The sequence below is a fragment of the Equus przewalskii genome, chromosome 31, assembly GCF_037783145.1.
Source record: "Equus przewalskii isolate Varuska chromosome 31, EquPr2, whole genome shotgun sequence".
In the NCBI taxonomy this organism is placed as follows: domain Eukaryota; kingdom Metazoa; phylum Chordata; class Mammalia; order Perissodactyla; family Equidae; genus Equus; species Equus przewalskii.
Window position 1 is genome coordinate 21,655,688 of NC_091861.1, and position 21,228 is coordinate 21,676,915.

Here is a 21,228-nt window from a genome sequence, read left to right on the forward strand (position 1 = left end):
AAACAGTTCATTGCTAACACTTATTCAGCACATACCATTTCTCAGTCACTGTTTTAACTGGTTCACATGTATTATCTCAGTTAATCCTCATAACAACTTTATAAGGTAAATACTATTACCCTCATTTTACATGAAGAAACTGAGGCACAAAGAGATATACTCAAATTCACATGTCCACTAAGTGGTAAAGCCAGGAGCTGAATCGAGGCAGCCTGACTCCAGAGCATACTCTCTTCACCACCACTCAGGACACTTGGTTAAATCTATGTTTTTTTTAAAAAAGAAAGAAAGAAGGAAAGGAAAGGAAATACTTTCCCTGACAGAATAACTAAGCTAGAACTTTGTACTTAAAAACATGGCCACAGGGCCAGCCGCAGCGGCCCAGTGGCTAAGTTCAGCACGCTCCACTTTGGTGGCCCAGGTTCAGCTCCCGGGCACGGACACACACCATTCTGTTAGCAGCCGTGCCGTGCTGGCAGCCCACATACTAAAAAATAGAGGAAGATTGGCACAGATGTTAGCTCAGGGCGAATCTTCCTCAGCAAACAAACAAACAAAAAAAACAACATGGCCACAAACCTCAGCAAGCTGTCTTTGCAACTCCGCTATCTTCTGTTCATATATCATTTTTCTGTCAGACACAATGGCCATTAAGTTAAATCGAATTTCACCTTCACTGTACCTAAAAAAAAGTTAAAATTTATAATGTAATAAAGAATCGTAGCACTATTACAATCAAGATCATCTATTGTGATTATCCCAATGATTCTCTGGGATAAACACAAATCTATCAATAGGCTAATGAAATAACTGACATTTTAAAAAAGCATTTATATATGAAAGAGTATAACTGCAGGAAAAAACAGCTAAATTTCATAAATCACAAATATTTTTTAAATGTTCTAAAATAAGGTTAGTACTTCCTAAATATTTAATATTTTTAATAGTTCTCATACTTTTATAAGAAATATGGTAACTCATTTACATAAGATCTCAGAAAAACTAAGACCTCAAATTTGTTAAATTAATTAAACTGGCATCTTTTTTTTTTAATTTTTTATATTTTTTTAATTGCAGTAACATTGGAATATAATATATAGCTTTCAGATGTATATTATAATGTATTTTGAATTCTGTGTAGATTACATCATGTTCACCACCCAAAACCTAATTATAGTCCATCCCCTGTGAGCCTCATCACCCCTTTTAACCCCCCTCCCCTTCCCCTCTGAACCACTCATCCAATCTCCATTGCTATGTGTGTGTTTGTAGCTGTTTTTATCTTCTACTTATGAGTGAGATCACACAATATTTGACTTTCTTCCTCTGACTTATTTCACTCAGAATAATACCCTCAAGGACCATCCATGTTGTCACAAAAAATGGTTGGATTTCATCATTTCTTATGGCTGAGTAGTATTCCACTGTGCATATATACCACATCTTCTTTATCCATTCGTCTCTTGATGGGCACCTAGGTTGCTTCCAAGTCTTGGCTACTGTGAATAAGGCTGTGATGAACATAGGGGTGCACATATCTTTATGGCTTTGCGTTTTCAAGTTCTTTGGATAAATACCCAGCAGTGGGATAGCTGGATCATATGGTAGATCTATTCTTAATTTTCTGAGATACTCCATACTGCTTTCCATAGTGGCTGCACCAGTTTGCACTCCCACCAGCAGTGAACAAGGGTTCCCTTCTCTCCACACCCTCTCCAACATTTGTTGTTTCCTGTCTTGTTAATTTTAGCCATTCTGACCAGAGTGAGGTGATACCTCACTGTAGTTTTGATTTGCATTTCCCTGATAGCTAATGATGTTGAGTATCTTTTCATATGCCTATTGGCCATCCATATATCTTCTTTGGAGAAATATATGTTTAGATCTTTTGCCCATTTTTTTTTTCAAAGATTGGCACCTGAGCTAACAACTGTTGCCAATCTTTTTCTTTTTCTTCTTGTTGCTTTTTCTCCCCAAATCCCCCGGGTATATATTTGCATATTTTAGTTGTGGGTCCTTCTAGTTACGGCATCTGGGATGCCACTTCAACGTGGCCTGATGAGTGGTGCCATGTCCTCGCCCGGGATCCGAACCGGTGAAATCCTGGGCCACCGAAGCAGAGCACTCAAGCTTAACCCTTGGCCACAGGGCCGGCCCCCTTTGCCCATTTTTCAATTGGGTTATTGGTTTTCTTGTTGTTGAGATGTATGAGTTCTTTGTATATTTTGGATGTTAACCCCTTGTCTGATATGTGGTTTGCAAGTATCTTCTCCCAATTGTTAGCTTGTCTTTAAACTGGCATCTTGATGGTAATTAACTATACTGCTTACTATACGCTTTTTTCCAAGTCATGATGTAGTTTTTCTTTTTAATTAATGTATTTTTAATATTTCACCTATACTTTATGTTTTATCCAATACGTATATACTTTTTTCCAAGTCATGATGTAGGTCCTATTTTTAATATTTCACCTATATTTTGTTTTTATTATATATAAATATGTAAAATAATGTGTAAAATGTTTGTATAATATTTTATTAATATAACGTGATTATATCCTACTGTAAAATTTCTGAATGCTGTTTCACTACTCTGATGCCAATGAAACATCTCATAGTACAAGCCTGTTTACAGTAGGGATTTAAGTTAGAAAAATTATCCACAACTTTATATAAATGGTGCTGAATCAAGATGAAAATATAAAGAAAATGTAAACCTGTTTTTGCATTAGTTCACCTGCAAGAGCTTCTCATACACAGTTCCGTTCACCAGAAAGAACAGGGCCCAGTATAACTCCAATGCTTTGAACTATGTAAAAATGTTGTCCTTAAAAATCTACTTGTGGGACTTCCATTTCCCTAGTCCTCCCACTAAGAAAATATCAAACTAAAAACCCTTGGATATAATATATATTAAAAAAAGAAAAAGAAAATTGTGAAAGGTGGAGAGAAGGCAGACAAGCTAGGGCATGAGGACTCAAAGATGCCACGGTGGTGAATTTCCTGGGCTATCTTCCTGCCTCATATACCCTGGACATGAAGCTAAAGAAGCCAGCAACCAAGAAATGCCAACCGACAGACAAAAAAGCGCCAACAAAAGTCTGCTCTTTCTCTCCAACAGGAAAGGAGCAACCTCATGAGACAGAAAACTTTTAGACAATAACAACTCTACCCATAGCCAAACACAACTGAAAAAACTGTGGCCCCAACCCTACCCACCAGCAAAGGCTGAACAGGGAGCCCAGACTTCCGTCCTCACTAGGCTGTAACACTGAGGCAGCAGGGCTGGTGTCAGAACAGGGTAAGCAGGAAGCTGGGACTTTCACCTCTGCAGGCGGTAATGGCACCTACTTGTGGTATGAGAGGAGACGAAGTGGGAAGTCACTAACACCCAGTGGTAAAGAAGCCTCCCCAGCTTCAGCATCAGTGGAGTCATGCAGAGAGCAATGACAGGGCACGCCTTCCCCTCCCAGCCAGGGTGGTATCAGTGGAAGCCCTGCTGGAGACTGGAACTCCCACCCCTGCCCAGGGGCAACAAGGAACCCCTCCCCACCTCAGGTGTCAATGGAGGTGGAGCGGGTAACCTGGACTTCTACTCCTACCTGGCAATAACAAGGCAGCATCCCTGATTTACCTTGCCAGAGCAGTGCCCATAAAACCCAGCTAAAACAGAAGTTCTAAATACCCAGAATCTTATTATTAAATACCCAAAATGGTCAAGTTTCAATCAATAATCACTCCTCATATTAAAAATCATGAAAATCTCAATTTGAATGGCAAAGATACTCAATAGATAGCGAGATGGCAGATGTTAGGATTCTCTGACAAAGATTTTAAAACAGCCATCACAGAATGATTCAACAAGCAATTACGAACACATTGGAAACAAATGAAAAAACAGAAAGTCTCAGCAAAGAAACAGAAGATATAAAGAAGAGCCACATGGGAACTTTACAAATGAAATATACAATAATAAAAAGGCCCAAAGGAGGAGCTTTGGGCAGAATGGAGAAGATAAAGGTAAGAATCAGTGAACTGGAAGAGAGGACAACAGAAATTACCCAACTGAACCAGAGAGAACAGAGAAAACAGAGTCCCCCATAAGAAAGGAGAGAGCCTCAGGGACCTGTGGGACTAAAGCGAAAGATCCAACAGTTGTGTCAGAGTTCTGGAAGGGGTGGAGAAAGAAGGGGAGGTTGAAGAAGTACTCCAAGATAGAATGGCTAAAAATTTCCCAAATCTGACAAGAGACATAAACCCACAGACTCAAGAAGATTAGAAAACCCCAAATAAGATAAACACACAGAAATGCACACCAAGACACATCATACTCAAATTTATGAAAACTAAAGACAAAGAAAAATTTTTGAGAGTAGCACGAGAGAAACAACACTGTATCTATGGGGCAAAACAGTTTCAACAGTGGATTTATCATCAGAAAACATGGGGGCCAGAAAGGAGTGACATAACATTCTTCAAGTGCTAAAAGAAAAGACTGTCAAAACAGAATTCTATACACAGTGAAAACATCCTTCAGGAATGAAATGGACATCAAGACTTCCTTAGATGAAGAAAAGTTAGGAATCTGCTGACAGCAGACCCATCCTAAAAGAATGGCTAAGGGAAATTTTCTAAACAGACAGGAAATGATAAAAGAAGGAATTCTGGAACATCAGGAAGGAGGAACAATGGAAAAAGTAAAATTATGGGTAAATACAATACATTTTTCTTCTCTTAACATGGGTGAGTTCAGCAAGGTTGAAGGATGCAGAATAAAGAAAAAAATCATTTCTACACACTAATAATGATCACTCGGAAATCGAAAATGAAAATATATATCATTTGTAATTACTCAAAAGAATATAAAGTGCTTGGGTACAAATCTGACAAAACACGTATTAGGACTCATATGCTGAAAACTACAAAATGCTGATGAAAGAAATTACAAAAGATCTACGTAAATGGAGAGACATACCATGTTCATGGACTGGAAGACTCAACATAGTAAAGATGCCAACTTTCAAACTGATATAAATGTTTGACAGAATTCCTATCAAAATCCCAGCAAGAATTTTTTTAGATATAGGAGATTACATTAAAATTTATACGGGAAGGCAGAGGATCTATAATAGCTAACACAACTTTGAAGAAAAAGAATAAAGTTGGAAGTATCAGTCTACCTGATTTCAAGACTTATAATATAGCTCAGTAATCAAGACTGTGTAGCACTGGAAGAGAGCAGACAAACGGATCACTGGAAGAGAACAGCGAACCCAGAAGCAGCCCCACACAAACATGCCCAACTGGTTTTTCACAAGGGAGCAGGAGTAATTCAGTGGAGGAAGGATAGCCATTTCAATAAACAGTGCTAGAGCAATTGGACATGCATAGGCAAAAAAATATGAACCTTGACTTAACTTCACACCATACACAAAAATTAACCCAAAATAGATGACAGACTTAAATGTAAAATGTTAAACTTTACATAAATCTTTTAGAAAGAAGACAGTAGAAAATCTTTGGGCTCTAGAGCTAGGCAAAGAATTCTTAGATTTGACAACAAAAATACAATTCATGGGAAAGACTGATAAATTGGACTTCTTTGGGATTAAGAGTTTTTGCTCTGTGTAGGATCGCGTTGGGGGGATCAGGGGATGGTTTACAGACTGGAAAAGAATATTTGCAGGCAACGTGTCTGATGAAGGACTAGTAATAGCCAGAACTTCAAGGCTCAACAGTCAAAAACAAACACACCAATTACAAAACAGGAAAAAAGGCATGCAAAGATTTTCAACATCATTAGTCATTAGGGAAATACAGATTAAACCGTAATGAAATATCACTATCCACCTATCAGAATGGCTAAAATAAAAAAATTTGACAAAACCAAATGCCCGCAAAGATGTGGAGAAACTGAATCGCTCGTACATTGCTGCAATGCAAAATGGTACAGACACTCTAGAAAAGACTTTGGCAGTTTCTTAAAAAAATTAAACATGCATTACAATGCAACTCAGCAATGGTGCTCCTGGGCATTTATCCCAGAGAAATGAAAACTTAAGTTCACGCAAAAATCTGTACACAAATGTTTACTGCAGTTTTATTCATAAGAGCCAAAAAAGCAATGCAGATGGGCTTCAGTGGCCGAGTGTGTAGCCATACCACAGTATACTACTCATTGATAGAAAAGAATGAACTATTGGTACTCTTAACAGCCTAAATGAATCTCTGGAGAATTATGCTGAGTGAAAAGAAGCCAATCCAAAAAGGTTACATATTCTATGACTGCATTTATATAACATTCTTTAAATGACAAAAATTATAGAACTAGGGATTAAGGACGGAGGCTATGGGCAGGGGAGGGAAGCGGTTGTGGTTATATAAGGGCAACAAGAAGAATCCTTGTGGCGATGGAAACATTCTGTATCTCGACTGAGACACTGTTCTATAGTTTTGCAAGATGTTACCACTGCAGGGTAAAGGGTACACAGGATCTCTCTGAATTATTTTTATAACTGAATGCGAATATATAATTATCTCAAAATAAAAAGTTTAATTTAATAAAAAAAATAGATGCTCAAAAACAAAACTCTACAAAATAACTGTACACAGTATCTAACTTAATGGAGATTTGCATGTTTAACTTCTGTAAAGACAAGACGACATATTACTATGTAGAATTTAGACATTTCCTGAAATAGATTTCCTGAACACATTAATCCAATAAAAAGTAGATGTTCAAAAAGCATTGCTAAAATAACAATAAAATAAAAGTTAAAAACAAAAGTTTCAAAATCAGAACGTTATGCCAATGAGATTTGCTGAGCATTTACTTTTGTATCCTTTTTTCTATGACCGGCCTCACTGCACTGATCCAGTCATCTTGATTGCACGCCCCTAGAAAGAGATTTAAACGCATGTAAGTCAAACAAAATCAACATTAACCTTATTTCAAAAGTTTGGTCCAAAATATCTTTTCTTATAAATATTTTAGCAAATTCAGAATGGTAAAAATCCTTTTGGCATAATTTTTAAGTTTCAATTCTTATTTTCTTAGTAATGGTAAGGGGAAAGAGCATCCATTGCCACATTATTGTGTCACTTAGTAGGTGCTGGACAAATGTTTGAGAAAGTAATGAATGAGGGAGTTATCTCATTAAAACTCACAACTCTGTGAAACAAAGATAACTCCCTTCATTTTACAGATGATGAAACTGAGGGTTAAGAAAAACCAAGCCACGTGTTAGTGGCAAAACAAGGATTCGATCCTTATCTGTCTGACTCTCCACCACCATAAGTATAAAATAAAAAACTGAAATCCACATATAATGCAAAACCAATTCTACCCAGTTGTTTTAATCCTCTTTTTCACCATAAATTTTAGCACAGCCACCAGTTGTAGAGCAAAACTGGCTGTTCTGCTTTATCTTTTTCTTCCTTTATATTTGATGGTTCCAATGAATAGAGAATGGCTGATCAGATAGAAGCCAACAGAGGAAATGCAGAGATCAGATCAACTACGAAACTAGAGAAAACCAACTTCTACAGAATTAAAAGAATATTCTATTAATTTTCTGTAACGGACATAAAAAAAGCACTATTTTCAAACAGAGAGGTAACACAAATCCGCATGAGATAAACTATTGGTTCTACACAGGGCGCATGGTCAAAATGTACAAACAGAATGAAACTACGTTAAATTTATTTTAAAACTAGAAGTTTTATAAACAGCAAGTAACATTAGATTCAACTAAAACAGGTTTCGTTGGACTCAAAAATAGACCTAAAAAAAAAAGGAAAGCTTAATAAGGTAAAAATTAAAGAGTTAAAATCCTTTTGCAGACCTATTATTTTAGTACTATATCAGAACCACCAATTGTACCCTCAGCCTTGATACCCATTTATCATTTTGCTCAAGGTTAGAGTCGAGACGGAATCAGGACAAATCTAATCTCTGGCACAAAGGCCAACAGCACATTAATACACTATTTAAGTAGAAACTTCGAAGAAAAGTATTTTTATAAATTGTTAAACACTGAACTAAAGTGATTCTGAATGATCCAATTCCAAATGAAAATACCTTAATACAAGATGATGATAAGAAACGCTTACTATCCCTTATCAGCAGGTTAAAAATGACAAAAATAGCTTAAGTTCACTAAAAGAAGTAGTTTTTAAAAGTTAACTGGAAAATAAAAAATAAACTATGTAATGTATGGGTTAAAAAAATTTCTCTTAGAAAAAAATTCAAGATCCCAATTGAACTACAGGAGTCAACGTGTGCCTCCTGTCTGTTATTTAACTTCATAAAGTATGAAGAGCTGAAGGCCTTCGTGACGTTATGCTACCTGTGGTCCCCTCTGCCTTCAAAGTTTAAGCAGCACTGTGGCTAAAATGAGGGTGAACACTGAATCTTGCTTCCCGTCAAAACTGAAATACCAGGGATAGGAGCCAGATTACCTAAATCAATCGGTCCTTCTCTCAATCCGTCTAATTCATACAATCTTCCATTAACAGGAACATAACTGACAAAGTGAAAAGCATCTTCTTCTTTTGCCGATGTCTTTGCATCAAACTCGAACATCTGCTGTCTACGGTGAAGAAAAAAATAGTGAGAGACAAACAGGCAAAAAAGAAATCGTATTTATCTAACATGAAGTCTTTTTACCTGGCGAAACTGTTGTGTACTTGCCGAATCACGTCCGAATTGCTCAGTGCCAAACCTTTCATCTGAAACAGTTTTTTAAAGTAAACCATCAAAATAAGAACTACCACAAATAAAGCATTTTAGGAATAAGAAGATTATACTCACAGCTGCATCAAAACTTTGTGAAAATTCCTTAAATTCTGATAACGTCTCTCCTAAATGGACATCTTGATGGGTACAGTTCAGTAACACACTTACTATGGCTTGAGTAGCACAAGCATTATTAATTACCTATAAAATACGAAAACAAAGATATTATCAATTTGCTGAAAAGAAAAAAAAGCAGCTTTCAACTGGTGACAATGACCCCCCAAAACATAAAGTTAACAGTTTTCCATTTTTATTTCATAGTCTTAGCATAAACATAATAATAAATACGTTTAATTTCCATTCTAATTTTCTTTCAGGAATTTGCTGCAATTCTGGACTTGAAGATTCTAGGAAACCAAATAAATTAAATGAACTCATAACATCAGCGAAACCAATCCAGTCAGGATAAGATCAACCATTTGTGATGTAAAACAGAGCTGACTAAGCCAAGAGAACTCGTCCTCCCTCCTAGTCACTTCCTCCTATGCTCACTTCTACCTATCCAAAGGCAACCCATATTTCAGTACCCAGCACAAGCTCCAACTCACCTATGTGGCTTCCAGAGAAATGATCCAACAGCTCGTATGAATTTCTACCCTCATCCGAATTCCTCAAAAGGATTTCTATTGTCCACAGATTTTCCAACTCAATCATACACAGTCTGTACAGTGCTGTCATCCAGCTGTTAATTGTTTATTTAACAAATTATGTGGACTTTACATTCTAGTCAGAGGAGAAAACATTTAGACAGCCCTACTATGTGCCAGGTACTTTCCTAGGCACTTCACAGGTGTTCATTCTTTTAATCCTCTCAACAACCTATGAAGAAGTATTATTACCCTCACTTTACATTTGTGGAAGCTGAGGCACAAGATTAAGTAACTTGCCCAAAGGGCACAGAACTAAGCAAGAGGCAGAGAGTCTGGTTCTAGAATTTGTGCACTTAGCCATGATGCTAGGCTGGCTCTGTACATACATATGTTGTCTCTCCAACAAGATTATAATCTACTTAGGGACAAGGGCTTCTCCCACACTCCCTACGGAGCCCACCCAGTGTCAAGATCACAGAGCTGGAAAGAACCTCAGATGATCAGTGCGAATGCTGGCAATGTTAAGCACACAGGTGAGTTAAACCTGGTAAAGGATTTTAAAAATACAGCTTAGTCCTACTGCTATATTTTGTTACCATACGGTAACTAAATATCATTTTGTAATTAGAGTCTTTCCAAACACGCTAATTCACTTAGGATTTTACAATTTGGTAAATTACCTATTTATATCCTGCCTGATTTCAGAAGAACAATTCTCAATTACCTTCCCTCTTTAATTCTTACACTCCTCTACCTTCCATGTTGCCAGAGGCTTCTGAGGTCTCGTGAAACATCCACCAGTTCTTACACTTTTGACTCAGTATGTTTGCAAAATTCCTTGAGAAGACTGCGTTCCCCCTTAGGGAACTCTCTTACTCCCAATTCTCCAACAAATATAACGAGACCACCACATTTCTGTAATTCCTTCTTATAGGATTTTCTAATCAAAACTATCTTATAATTGTTGAATTAGGGAAAAGTAACAGGAGACCTAGAATCCAATTAACATTGCTGCTGATTTCTTTTAATACACGTTTTGATCAGAATCCCAGTTCTTTAATAAATCTGGATGAAAAACTTTAATGGTTAAAGGAGGCTTCCTAAAGGTGGTTAAATAAAACTCTGTAAGACGTAGTGCTCCCTCATCTTGGGCCAAAATTACTTGGGGCTCGGTGGGTAGGAGTGAAGTTAGAAGAAGTTAAAATTTATACTCACACATTCCTTCAAAATTGTGCCATAATTAAAGACATAATATGCCCCAGTGCTAGGCTAGATGCTGAGGCTATAGCAGAGAATACCACCAAACATGCCTATTCCCTTAGATCTAAGGACTGCAATTCTGTAACGTTTTTTAAAGAATTAGAAAAAACTTGCAAACTCAAATTGCACACGCTAAATATGTAGTTTTTTGTATATCAACTATATTTCAATAAAGCTGTTTTTTTTAAAAAAAAAGAAAGAAGAATCCTGTGGTCACAGATATTTCTCTTCCAATATTAATAGTGATTTACAACGTCCATGATTTATTACAGCTCATATTGTGTGCGTGAATAATAGTAATTATGGTGTGTGTGGGTATAAACATATCTCTTCAGGTTTTAAAATGAGTTCAGCACCACCAAGTGGTCATGCTACATACAGTACAAAATTACCCAAAAAAAAAGACCTTGAAAAGTGCGTGGCCTTTCATTCATTCAAATATTTACTGAACACCTACTGTGTGCCAGGCATTGTGATAAATGCCGAACATACAGTGAACAAGAGAGCTGTGGTCCTCTGACCTCATGAAATTCACACAAAAATCACCTTAGACACATCTACTTGGGAGAACTTTAACTTTAGCTCATGTCACAAAAAATTCACTGCAGTATAAACTATTTATGTAGGCCTCAACTTTTTAAATCTTTAACTTACCCTGAGTGTTCTATTATATACTCCGGCTTTTAACACATTTTTAAATAAAGTAGTAGAGCTCGACAATAGAAACAGCACAGAGCAAGAGGTCACAGTAGGGCTGGTCCAGAACCTTACGATAATTTGGTTTGAATTCCTCTGAAAGGGCACACATATTCTCTAGTCCATCCCGGCTCTTCCACTCCCTATTTCTTACACACAATCTGATTCACACATTCATGTTGCCAACATGATCCTGCAGCCACTTGACTTTGCAAACCATGGACTAGAGAAGAAGTACTTTTCATAGTTTATACAAAAGAAGATGGTAGATGTCCAGAGGTACTAACGGTACTAAAATACCTTAAAGTACTGCATTATAAATTATACTCAATCGTCACTGAGTCATAGCTATAAGATAAATTTAAAAATTTTTAATGTGTTTTAGTGTTTATTAGTAATCAAGGAAAGAAGGGTTGAGAATGAAACTGTTGGTTCCGAAAGGGAAAGTGATATTAAGGGAAAAAAAGAAACTATAAGATAAATGCCCTGAGTGTGAAGAACTGAGAAAGAAATACATACAAGAATAAGATGAAGAGAAAAGCAAAATAACGAAGAAAGAAATCATCTTGGACTGGAGTATCAGAGAAGGTTTCTCTGTGAATGTGGAATTTTCATAGAGCTTTGAAAGTCTGTAGGACCTAGAGAACAGAAAAGGAAATTCATTCTAGGAAGAGAGCAGGGTATGAACCAAGGAACAAATTAAGATGCTATGCTCAAGAGACCACAAGCATGGTGGTTTGTATTAATATGGTTGTAGTCATAGCTTGGGGTAATTCGTTACCTTGTAAATCATTGACCTTGAGGAATTAGTAGTTTACCTTAGGAGTAAGAGATTTTTAATAGGGAAATAATAAAAATAGTGCTTCAGAAAAATGCAGTTTAAGACAATTTACAGGAAGGACTGAAGGTCGCTAAAAACAGAAACAAGATCAGCTAATGCAAGTATGGAATAATTAAGGGTAATGAATTAGTAGAGTAAATAAAACCACTATCTCACTAATATGCAAGTCAGAATTCCAGGAGTCAGGAAAGTAACTAAAAATAAAATAAGATTAAAAAGAATAACGGGTGGGGGGGGGCCAGGCCCAAATGATCTTATAGGCCAATTCTATCAAAATTTGAAGAAAGAGACCATACAAATTTTATATAAATTCTTCAGGACAAAAAAAGAGGAAATTTCAACTCATTTCATGAAGCCAGCATTACTCTAATACGAAAACTAGTCAAAGGCATTACAAGAAAGGGAAATTAAGGCCTATTTCATTCATAAATATAGGTGCAAACACTCTACACCAATACTACTGAATTAAATCCAACAGTGTATAAAAAAAGAATACATCATGGCCAACTGGGCTCATCCCAGATATGGAAGGATGATTTAATATTAGAAAAATTCATAAACATGACTGAACACATTAACCTATTAATAGAGGGAAAACAGAGGCCGGCCCAGTGGCACAGTGGTTAAGTTTGCACATTCCCTTCAGCAGCCCAGGGTTCACTGGTTCGGATCCCAGGTACAGACGTGGCACCGATTGGCAAGCTATGCTGTGTTAGGTGTCCCACATGTAAAGCAGAGGAAGATGGGCATGGATGTTAGCTCAGGGCCAGTCTTCCTCAGCAAAAAGAGAAGGACTGGCGGCAGATGTTAGCTCAGGGCTAATCTTCCTCAAAAAAAAAAAACCCAAAAACTTAAAAGAAAAAAAAAAAGAGGGAAAATAAACATGATCATCTTAATAGATGCAGAAAAACCCTTGAAAAATTTTAATCCTTCCATAACAAAGACACTTAGTCAATCAATAACAGAATGTCCTTACCTGAAAAAGAACATTATAAGAAAAAGAAAAGAGTAAACATCATCCAAAATGGAGAAACAGTAAAAGCATTCCCTTTAAAATCACAATGATTTTATTGGAGGTGTTTAGCCAGGTAACTAACAAGGTAACTTTTCAGGTAACAAGACAAGAAAAATAAATTAGAGGCATAAGGATTCGAAAGGAGGAAATAAAACTGCTCTTATTTGATACAGTAGACTGAAAACCCTCCTCCCAAAAAAACCAACAAATATTAGAGATAATACAAAAGCGTAGCAAAATGACTACAATATTAAAACCCAAAAGTGAATTGCATTTTTTTTGTACCAGCAAACACCTACAAGATGTAATTGAAGAGAAGGCAATTTATAATTACAATAGAGATATCAAGGAATTAGGATAAATCTAACAAAAGATGTAAAAGACCTCTACCGAGAAAATTATGCAACATATTAAAGATAATAAAGAAGATCTAAATAGAGATACATACTATGTTCGTGACTTAATATCATGAAGATATAAATTCTCCCCATATTGATATATATATTCAATGCTATTCCAGTCAGAATTCCAACAGAATTTTTCATACAACTCGATAAGATGACTCAAATTTAAATGATGAACACAGGGCCAAGAATAGCAAGGATATCTCTGAAAAAGAGCAGGGAGGGGAGACATGACCTATTAGATATCAGAATTTATGAAGAAGTAAAGGAATTAAGATAGTGTGGCATTGGCACAGAGACATATTGATCAGTGGAACAGAGTACATTCCAGAAAATACACACACGCGTGCGCACACACGCATATGGAACTTCGGTGTACAACAGAGGCAACACGTCAGATAAATAAGGCAAACAACGAACGTTCGAGAAATGAGGCTAGAAACAAATGGTGATCTATATGGAAAAAGATAAAACTGAACCCCTATTTCCCATGATACACAATGCATTATGGACACAGATCTCAAAAATTAAAATTTAAATACACAGGTAAGTATCTTTTACAACTTCAGACAGATAATTTCTTTAACAAGATCCAAAAAACATTGGTTGTAAAATACAAAATTGTACTCAACAAAAGACACCCAGAAAAGGTAAAACAACAAGGTGTAAACTTGGAGAGGTAGTATCAAGAATAGATAAACAACTCCCACAAATCAAAAAGAAGGGCACAATTAACCCCATAGAAAAATAACTTAAAACAGGAATTTCCCAGAAGAAACACATATGGCCATTAAGCACACGAAGACCCTTTCATCATGATTAGTGACCCGGGAGATGTAAACCAAGACCAGAATGAAGCAGCATTTCAGAGTGAGCTGGCTGGCAAAAAAAAATTTTTTTGAGGAAGATTAGCCCTGAGCTAACATCTGCCAATCCTCCTCTTTTTGCTGAGGAAGGCTGGCCCTGAGCTAACATCCGTGCCCATCTTCCTCTACTTTATATGTGGGACGCCTACCACAGCATGGCATGCCAAGCGGTGCCATGTCCGCACCCAGGATCCGAACCGGCGAACCCTGGGCCGCCAAGAAGCAGAACGTGCACACTTAACTGCTGCGTCACTGGGCCAGCCCTTGGCTGGCAACAATTAAAAAGGCCTAACAATACCACATTTGGAGTGTGCAGCTACATAGTAACTCAGATATAGTTAGTGGGAGTGTAAACTGGAACATCTACTTCAGCAAACATTTGATAGTTCCTCCTAAAGCTGCACATTTATGCATCAGATGAAGCAGCTGTTCTATTTCTGGGTATAACAGGAGAAATTTGCACATGTATAACAGGAGACATGTACAAAAATGCTTAGTCACACAACCACAGTAACTGGTGGAAAACCCAAACGCCAGCCTACAGAAAGTAAGTCAACAAACCATAGCGTGTTCACGCAATTGATATTACACAGCATGCAAAGTAAGCGGACTGCTCTGAGGAACTACTTACGCGTGAATTTTGAACACTATAACATTAAGTCAAAGTTATGCCCCCCAAAATTACACAGAGCATGATACATTTCATCAAGTTAAAATTTTATATACACACACCCGTTTTTAGGATTACAAAAAATACACAAAAAGGAAAGCAAGGAAATGATACAGAATTCGACGTCAGGGTCACACTGGATGGAGGGAGGGAGGATGAGTTATGTTAGACAATGGGTGGGAGAGAAGGAAATAACAGTTAGGTGAAGTTTATTTGGGTGGTGAGTTCTTAGGTACTTACTATATTACTGAAAATAACCAAATAAATAAATAAATAAGTAAAAGGAGGCCATTAGCATGTCATCAATCAAGGACTATCATAATTCCATTCTGAGTACCCGAAGATGATTTTTTTAAGAAGGAAAAAAAGAAAAAAAGAAAAAGATGTCATCATTGATTGACATGTCTTCCTCCTCCCTCCCCACATCCAATCCACTGCACATCAAAGGTTTATCTCCCAAGTACTGTTCACATCTGTTCACATCTATCTCTACTACGAGTCTTTCATCCACCCTTGCATGGACTTGTGCAAAAGCCCCCATGTGATATCTAGTCTTACATCCTACACCACTCCCTCCTCCTCAAATGCATTCCCTACAGGGCAGCCAAGGCAGTCTCTTCTAAAGGAAAATCTGATCGTGTCCCCCTTCTTAAAACACTTCAATAACCTTCTATCACTCTTATGATTTGGACCAAGTCTCAACCACGGCCTAAAATACCCTGCAGGATCTGACCTCTGTCTGCATCTACGGTAGAAGGCTAATAGTTGTTCTCTAATATCCATCTTCTCCTTCTTCCATATGAATAGAGAACCCAAATTTATCTGGGTCCATGGCCACCTGGAACAAAGACAACTTTCCTACTCTCCTTTGATGCTAAGTACAGCCAGGGCTGAGTTCTGGCCAAAGAGAAGTAAGCATGTGACGCTGGCAAATTCTAGAAAATATCCATAAAGGGAGACGAGTGTGTTGTCCCCTTCCTGCTGTCTGGAGCGTGGAATTGAGATAAAATGGCCGAAACTCCAACAATCATCTTGGACCATGAAGTAATCTTTAGAATAGAATCCACACAAAAAGGAACAAAAGAGCCTGCAATCTTGCCAGTTCTTGGATGTGAAAGAGAAACACTTCTATTTCTTGTAAACCACTGCTGCTCTGCACCTAACCGCACCTAATCCTGACTAACACACTGTCTGTACAGCTTCATAGCTCATGCCATCTCCTCCTTGCGCTCTACACTCCAGTTACACTGACCTTCTTTTAGTACATTTTACTAGTCTTACTCCCTTTTGCTATAAAGCTGTGTTAATCTAGGATGATCCTCAACCTCTTTCCCCCAATTAATACCTACTTAACCTTTCGATTTCAGCTGAATTGTCACTTGGAGAAGTTTTCTAAGTTCTCCCTGAAGAGTCAAGTCCCATTTTTATGTGTGCAGTAAACAATTTAATCTCATCCAGAGAGAGACCCGGCCTTTGCCCTCAGCCCCTGGGAGATGGTCTCTAAGCTCTTGAAAAGCCATGCCTTGTAAGAGTGTCTTTGTTTACCTGGGGGCTTTGGGCCACACAGTCTAACACTGTGACCTAGGGTGGGGTTTCGGGTTAACAGTATCAGCCCAACCTGCAGAGTTGACCTCAGTCAGCTACATGGGTGGCCAACCAGGTCTATGTGAGTGAGGCCCAATAAGCACTCAGGATGCCAAGAATCAGCTGAGATTCCCTGGAAATACTGTCACACATCACTGCCAGGAAAGTCAGCACCATCTGTGACTCTATACTGGGAGAAGACAACTGGAAGCTCTGTGCTTGGAACTTTCCCCAGGCATCTCTTCCCTTGGCTAAATTTAACCTGTATCTTTTCACTGCAATAAACCCTAACTGTAATATAACAGTTTTTGGAGAGGGCTATGAGTCCTTCTAGCAAATTTCAGAACCTAAAGGTGGTCTTAAGGATCCCCCAAACTTGCGACTGTCAGAAATGAGGATGGTTTTGGGGACCCTAAACTCTGTAGCTGGTGTTCAAAGTGAGGGTAGTCTTACAGATTGTTCTCAAACTTTGTAACATAGTTCTCCTTTCACTCCATGCAGTACTGATTGCCACTGTAATTCTGCATTTCAGTGATTAATACCAATCTCCTCCAATAAACTCCAAGTACCCTGAGGGCAGGGATCACGGCTGTTCATCATTTCCCAAGCACCTAGCACAGTCTCTGCCACACTGTAGGCACTCAATCATTCCTTCCTGAAAGACTGAACAGATGGAGTCAGACAAACCCAGCACACTGCAGCAGGATCTTAAGCAAATCAGACCTCAGCTTTCTCATCAGTAAAAGGGTAACAAGACGACAATGTTTTGTAGAGAAGCATTACCAAAATGTCATTCTTGGATCCTTATACATGAATTGTAATTACTGTAATGACAGTGTCTTTTCTCGATATTTTATTAACCAACAATCCACACACACACACACACACACACACACCCCCAATCAGAGCAAATGATGAGCGTTAGACAGCCAGTTTTACCACCCTAAACTGATGCAGTTCCATCCATAAATACCAAAACTATACACTTAGTTAACCCGTAGAACTTTATCACAAATAAATATGATTTTTTTTTAAAGATTTTATTTTTTTCCTTTTTCTCCCCAAAGCCCCCCAGTACATAGTTATATATTCTCAGTTGTAGGTCCTTCTAGTTGTGGCATGTGGGACACCGCCTCAGCGTGGCTTGATGAGCAGTGCCACGTCAGCACCCAGGATTCGAACTGAGGAAACACTGAGCCGCCTACAGCAGAGCGCGCAAACTTAACCACTCGGCCACGGGGCCAGCCCCACAAATAAATATGATTTTAATCTACTTTTTTAAATTTCTGAAAATACTCCTAAGAGTCCAGAGACCCTGGATTGGAAACCATTACTATAAGCTCTTGAAGCCTAGAACCAAAGATTATATGTTTATGTAATATATACTACAAAGTTTCTAGCATAGGCTCATAGGAGGCATACACTAAAAAGACTGATAGATATTGCTGGAGAATTCCTGATCTGTCAGTTTAATAAGAACTGTTGCCATAATATAGTAGGAAAAAAATGATATTATTGGGAAATCACTAATCTGACATATTAATAAACACAGCAGGAATAATATAATACAAACAAAATATTTAATTACAGTGAAATGAAAATGTAATATGGAACTAGAAAAATATCAAGGGACTCCAGAAACTACAAATTCATACTCTAGGATCAGTTCTTTTCTTTATAGAATACTTTCTTACACCTTAAAAATATCCAGGCCTCTACACATCAGACATCATCAGCGTCCTAGTGAACTCTAGTGTTCTTTAATAGTAACAATCTTAGAGATGAAGAGTTCAGTCTACATCTGTTGGATATCTACCATGTGCCAAGGACTGTACACGAAAACAAAATCCCTGACTCTCAGATTTACAATTTAGTGTGCAAGAAATATAAACACGCATACACATACATGGAAAAGATCTGGAAGAATATAAATTGTTTTCAGCGGTTATCTCTGGAGTAGACATTAAAAAGAATTTTTATTTTCTGCATCATACAATTATAATGCTTAAATAGTTATAAGCATATATTCTTATACACCTTAAAAAATAACAGAAACTTTCTTTAGATGGAGAAATATCACCTGAAAGACTTTTAAAACTATCTGTTCCCTACTTTTTCTCTACTACCTAGATCTTGAAAATCACAAACTGTGGTTTTAAAATTATAATTATTGTATTGCAATGATACATAAGTACACAAATATTACAATATATAAATGGATTATCTGTGTTAGAGAAATAATTAGAAACTCAAAATGTTGAGCATTAAGAGATTAGTTAGATAAATTATAGGCCATTTAGACCAGGAGTACTTTTAAAAGAGGGAGTATTCTGATGTGATGAGGAGTATGCATTTCAGAGCTACCCCAGCTCTGCCACTGACTAGTTGCATAACTTGGGCAAGTTTCTTAACCTCTCTGGGACTCAGTTTCCTCATCTGTGAAACGATGAGGAAACTGTAAAACGACACACGGTTGCTATGAGAATGAGTTACTACAAAGAAATTAATAATGAAAAATAATATATACAAAAGTACCTAACAAGCCTTCAATAAATGTCAGCTAATACTGGTATGTGTACTGAAATAGGACAAAGTCAAACTTTTACCATTAAGAGAAAAAAGATGCAAAATATTTTGTATAATAATCCAACTTTCATTAAAAAACTTATAAGAACGTGTCAGAGAACGAACAGAAAATGTGGGAGGTAGTAAGGCATGCGGAATTGCAAACCTGGGTTTTACACTTGGGTTTAAATTCTGGATTTACCACGTGCTAGCTGTGTGACCTCAGGCAAATAAGTTAATTTTTCCAGGCCTCAATTTCTTCATCTGTGAAGTGAAGATAACATCCTCATAGGGTTGTTGCAAGAATTAAATAAATAATATATCTAACACAATATCTGACACACAACAAGAAAGGCAAACGTTGGCTATGTTGGTATTGCTATCATTATAGTTGTTATTAATAAGAAGAGACACGGTGTCTTATTCATCTTTATATCCTGAGTGCCTAAAACAATGCCTAGCATAAAGTGGGTGCTCAATGACCACTTGCTGATTAAATGAATGAGTCACACTGGTCAGAGTGGTTAGTAGAGATGGGGGGGATTACAAGGATATCCATCGCCATCACTCTCTATTTCCGTAATTAAAGTTCTGCTATCAGAAAAAAAAGCCTGACACTTTACACAATGATAAAACAATGTTTTCCTAACCCCTAAAGTAAAAAAGCAAGAATTTTCTAATTTCTCTAAAAACACTCAATTTTCAAAAGTTGGTGGAAAATGGAAAGAAGTAAAATAATAAGAGAAAAAGGGAACAAGTTACTAAGTGGAACAGCAAAGGCTTCATTTCAACGGCAGCAATGAGAATCAGCACTTTTATTTTTCTACCTTTCTAAAGGTCAGATTATCCTAAGCAATTTTTTGAGTCTCAGAAATAACTGCAATTTTCAAACAAATAAAGCATATTTAGCTTAGATTTTAAACATGAATCAAACCTCTTTTATCATTCTCTCTTTCAGCTTTTCCAAACAACAGACCAGACATAGGGAGGCACCTAATAAGGTCAGTTAAACGTTTCACTGTACACGCTAGGACAGCAGTTCTCAAAGTGTGGTCCATGGACCCCTGGGAATTCCTAAGACTCTTTTCAAGGGGTTCGTGAGCTCAAAATTGTTTCCATAATAATTTCAAGACAGTTCTGGCCTTATTCCCTGCTTTCACACTTGCACTGACAGTACAATAGCAGCGGTGGGTGAAGTATTTCAGCATGAATCTAGGCAGTAGTATTAAACTGTTTCACTGACACACAGACACAGTTAAAGAAACAACAAAACGAAAAGGTCAGTTTTACTGAAGAATGTCTTTGATGAAGCAGTAACGGTTATTTTTATTAAATTTCAACCCCAGAGTCCAAGTCTTTAAGAGTCTGTTGAATGAAATAGGTTGTACAAATAAGGCATTTCTGCTGCACCAACACACGCTAGCCATTTCGAGGAAAGGCACTGGTGCGATCGTTGGAGGTGTGGGCTAGGTCAGCCGCTGTTTTCTAGGGACATCCTTTTCACTCGGAAGAACAAATGGCAGACAAACACCCTGTTCAGACAGTGTATTTGGCAGAAATTTTCTTGAAATTGAGAGAAATCAGTGTCACTTCAAGGAAAACACGATATAGCATTTGCTGTTCTGGATAAAATGTGAACTTTCAAGTGAAAACTCGAACTTTGTAAGACTTAGATCCACCGCTGTGAGTTTAATAGTTTCATGAAAATGACTTTTCTGATGACACCGATGGTGATATTAACAAACGTGACTTGTTGATAACGTATATAATCAAACAAGTCAACAGTTAGAAGACCTGCTTAAGTCAGCGAATTTTCAAAATAACCAATGCACGATATTACCCGATCCTCATGAGCAAAAGATTATTCGAAGAGCGAGACAAACCAAAGGATTTTAATATAACAAAGTTCACTGACGTGGTTTCAAATTTCACACTGCAACT

General features: G+C 37.4%; 1 protein-coding gene across 7 annotated transcripts in view; it reads right to left on the minus strand.

Moving 5' to 3' along the window:
* UCHL5 (ubiquitin C-terminal hydrolase L5) overlaps positions 1 to 21,228 on the minus strand; it is a 40,976-nt gene that overhangs the window by 8,617 nt on the left and 11,131 nt on the right. For 6 of the 7 annotated variants that reach the window (XM_070602336.1, XM_070602334.1, XM_070602335.1 and 3 more), the window contains exons 4-8: positions 8,812 to 8,937; positions 8,668 to 8,729; positions 8,460 to 8,590; positions 6,833 to 6,896; positions 580 to 682 (exon numbers count right to left, since the gene is read on the minus strand). In XM_070602336.1, the coding sequence (XP_070458437.1) occupies positions 580 to 682; positions 6,833 to 6,896; positions 8,460 to 8,590; positions 8,668 to 8,729 (360 nt within the window). In that variant the 5' untranslated portion in view covers positions 8,812 to 8,937. Of the gene's footprint in view, positions 1 to 448; positions 488 to 579; positions 683 to 6,832; positions 6,897 to 8,459; positions 8,591 to 8,667; positions 8,730 to 8,811; positions 8,938 to 21,228 lie in introns of all 7 variants that reach the window. The other variant, XM_008542745.2, reaches the window with a different exon arrangement.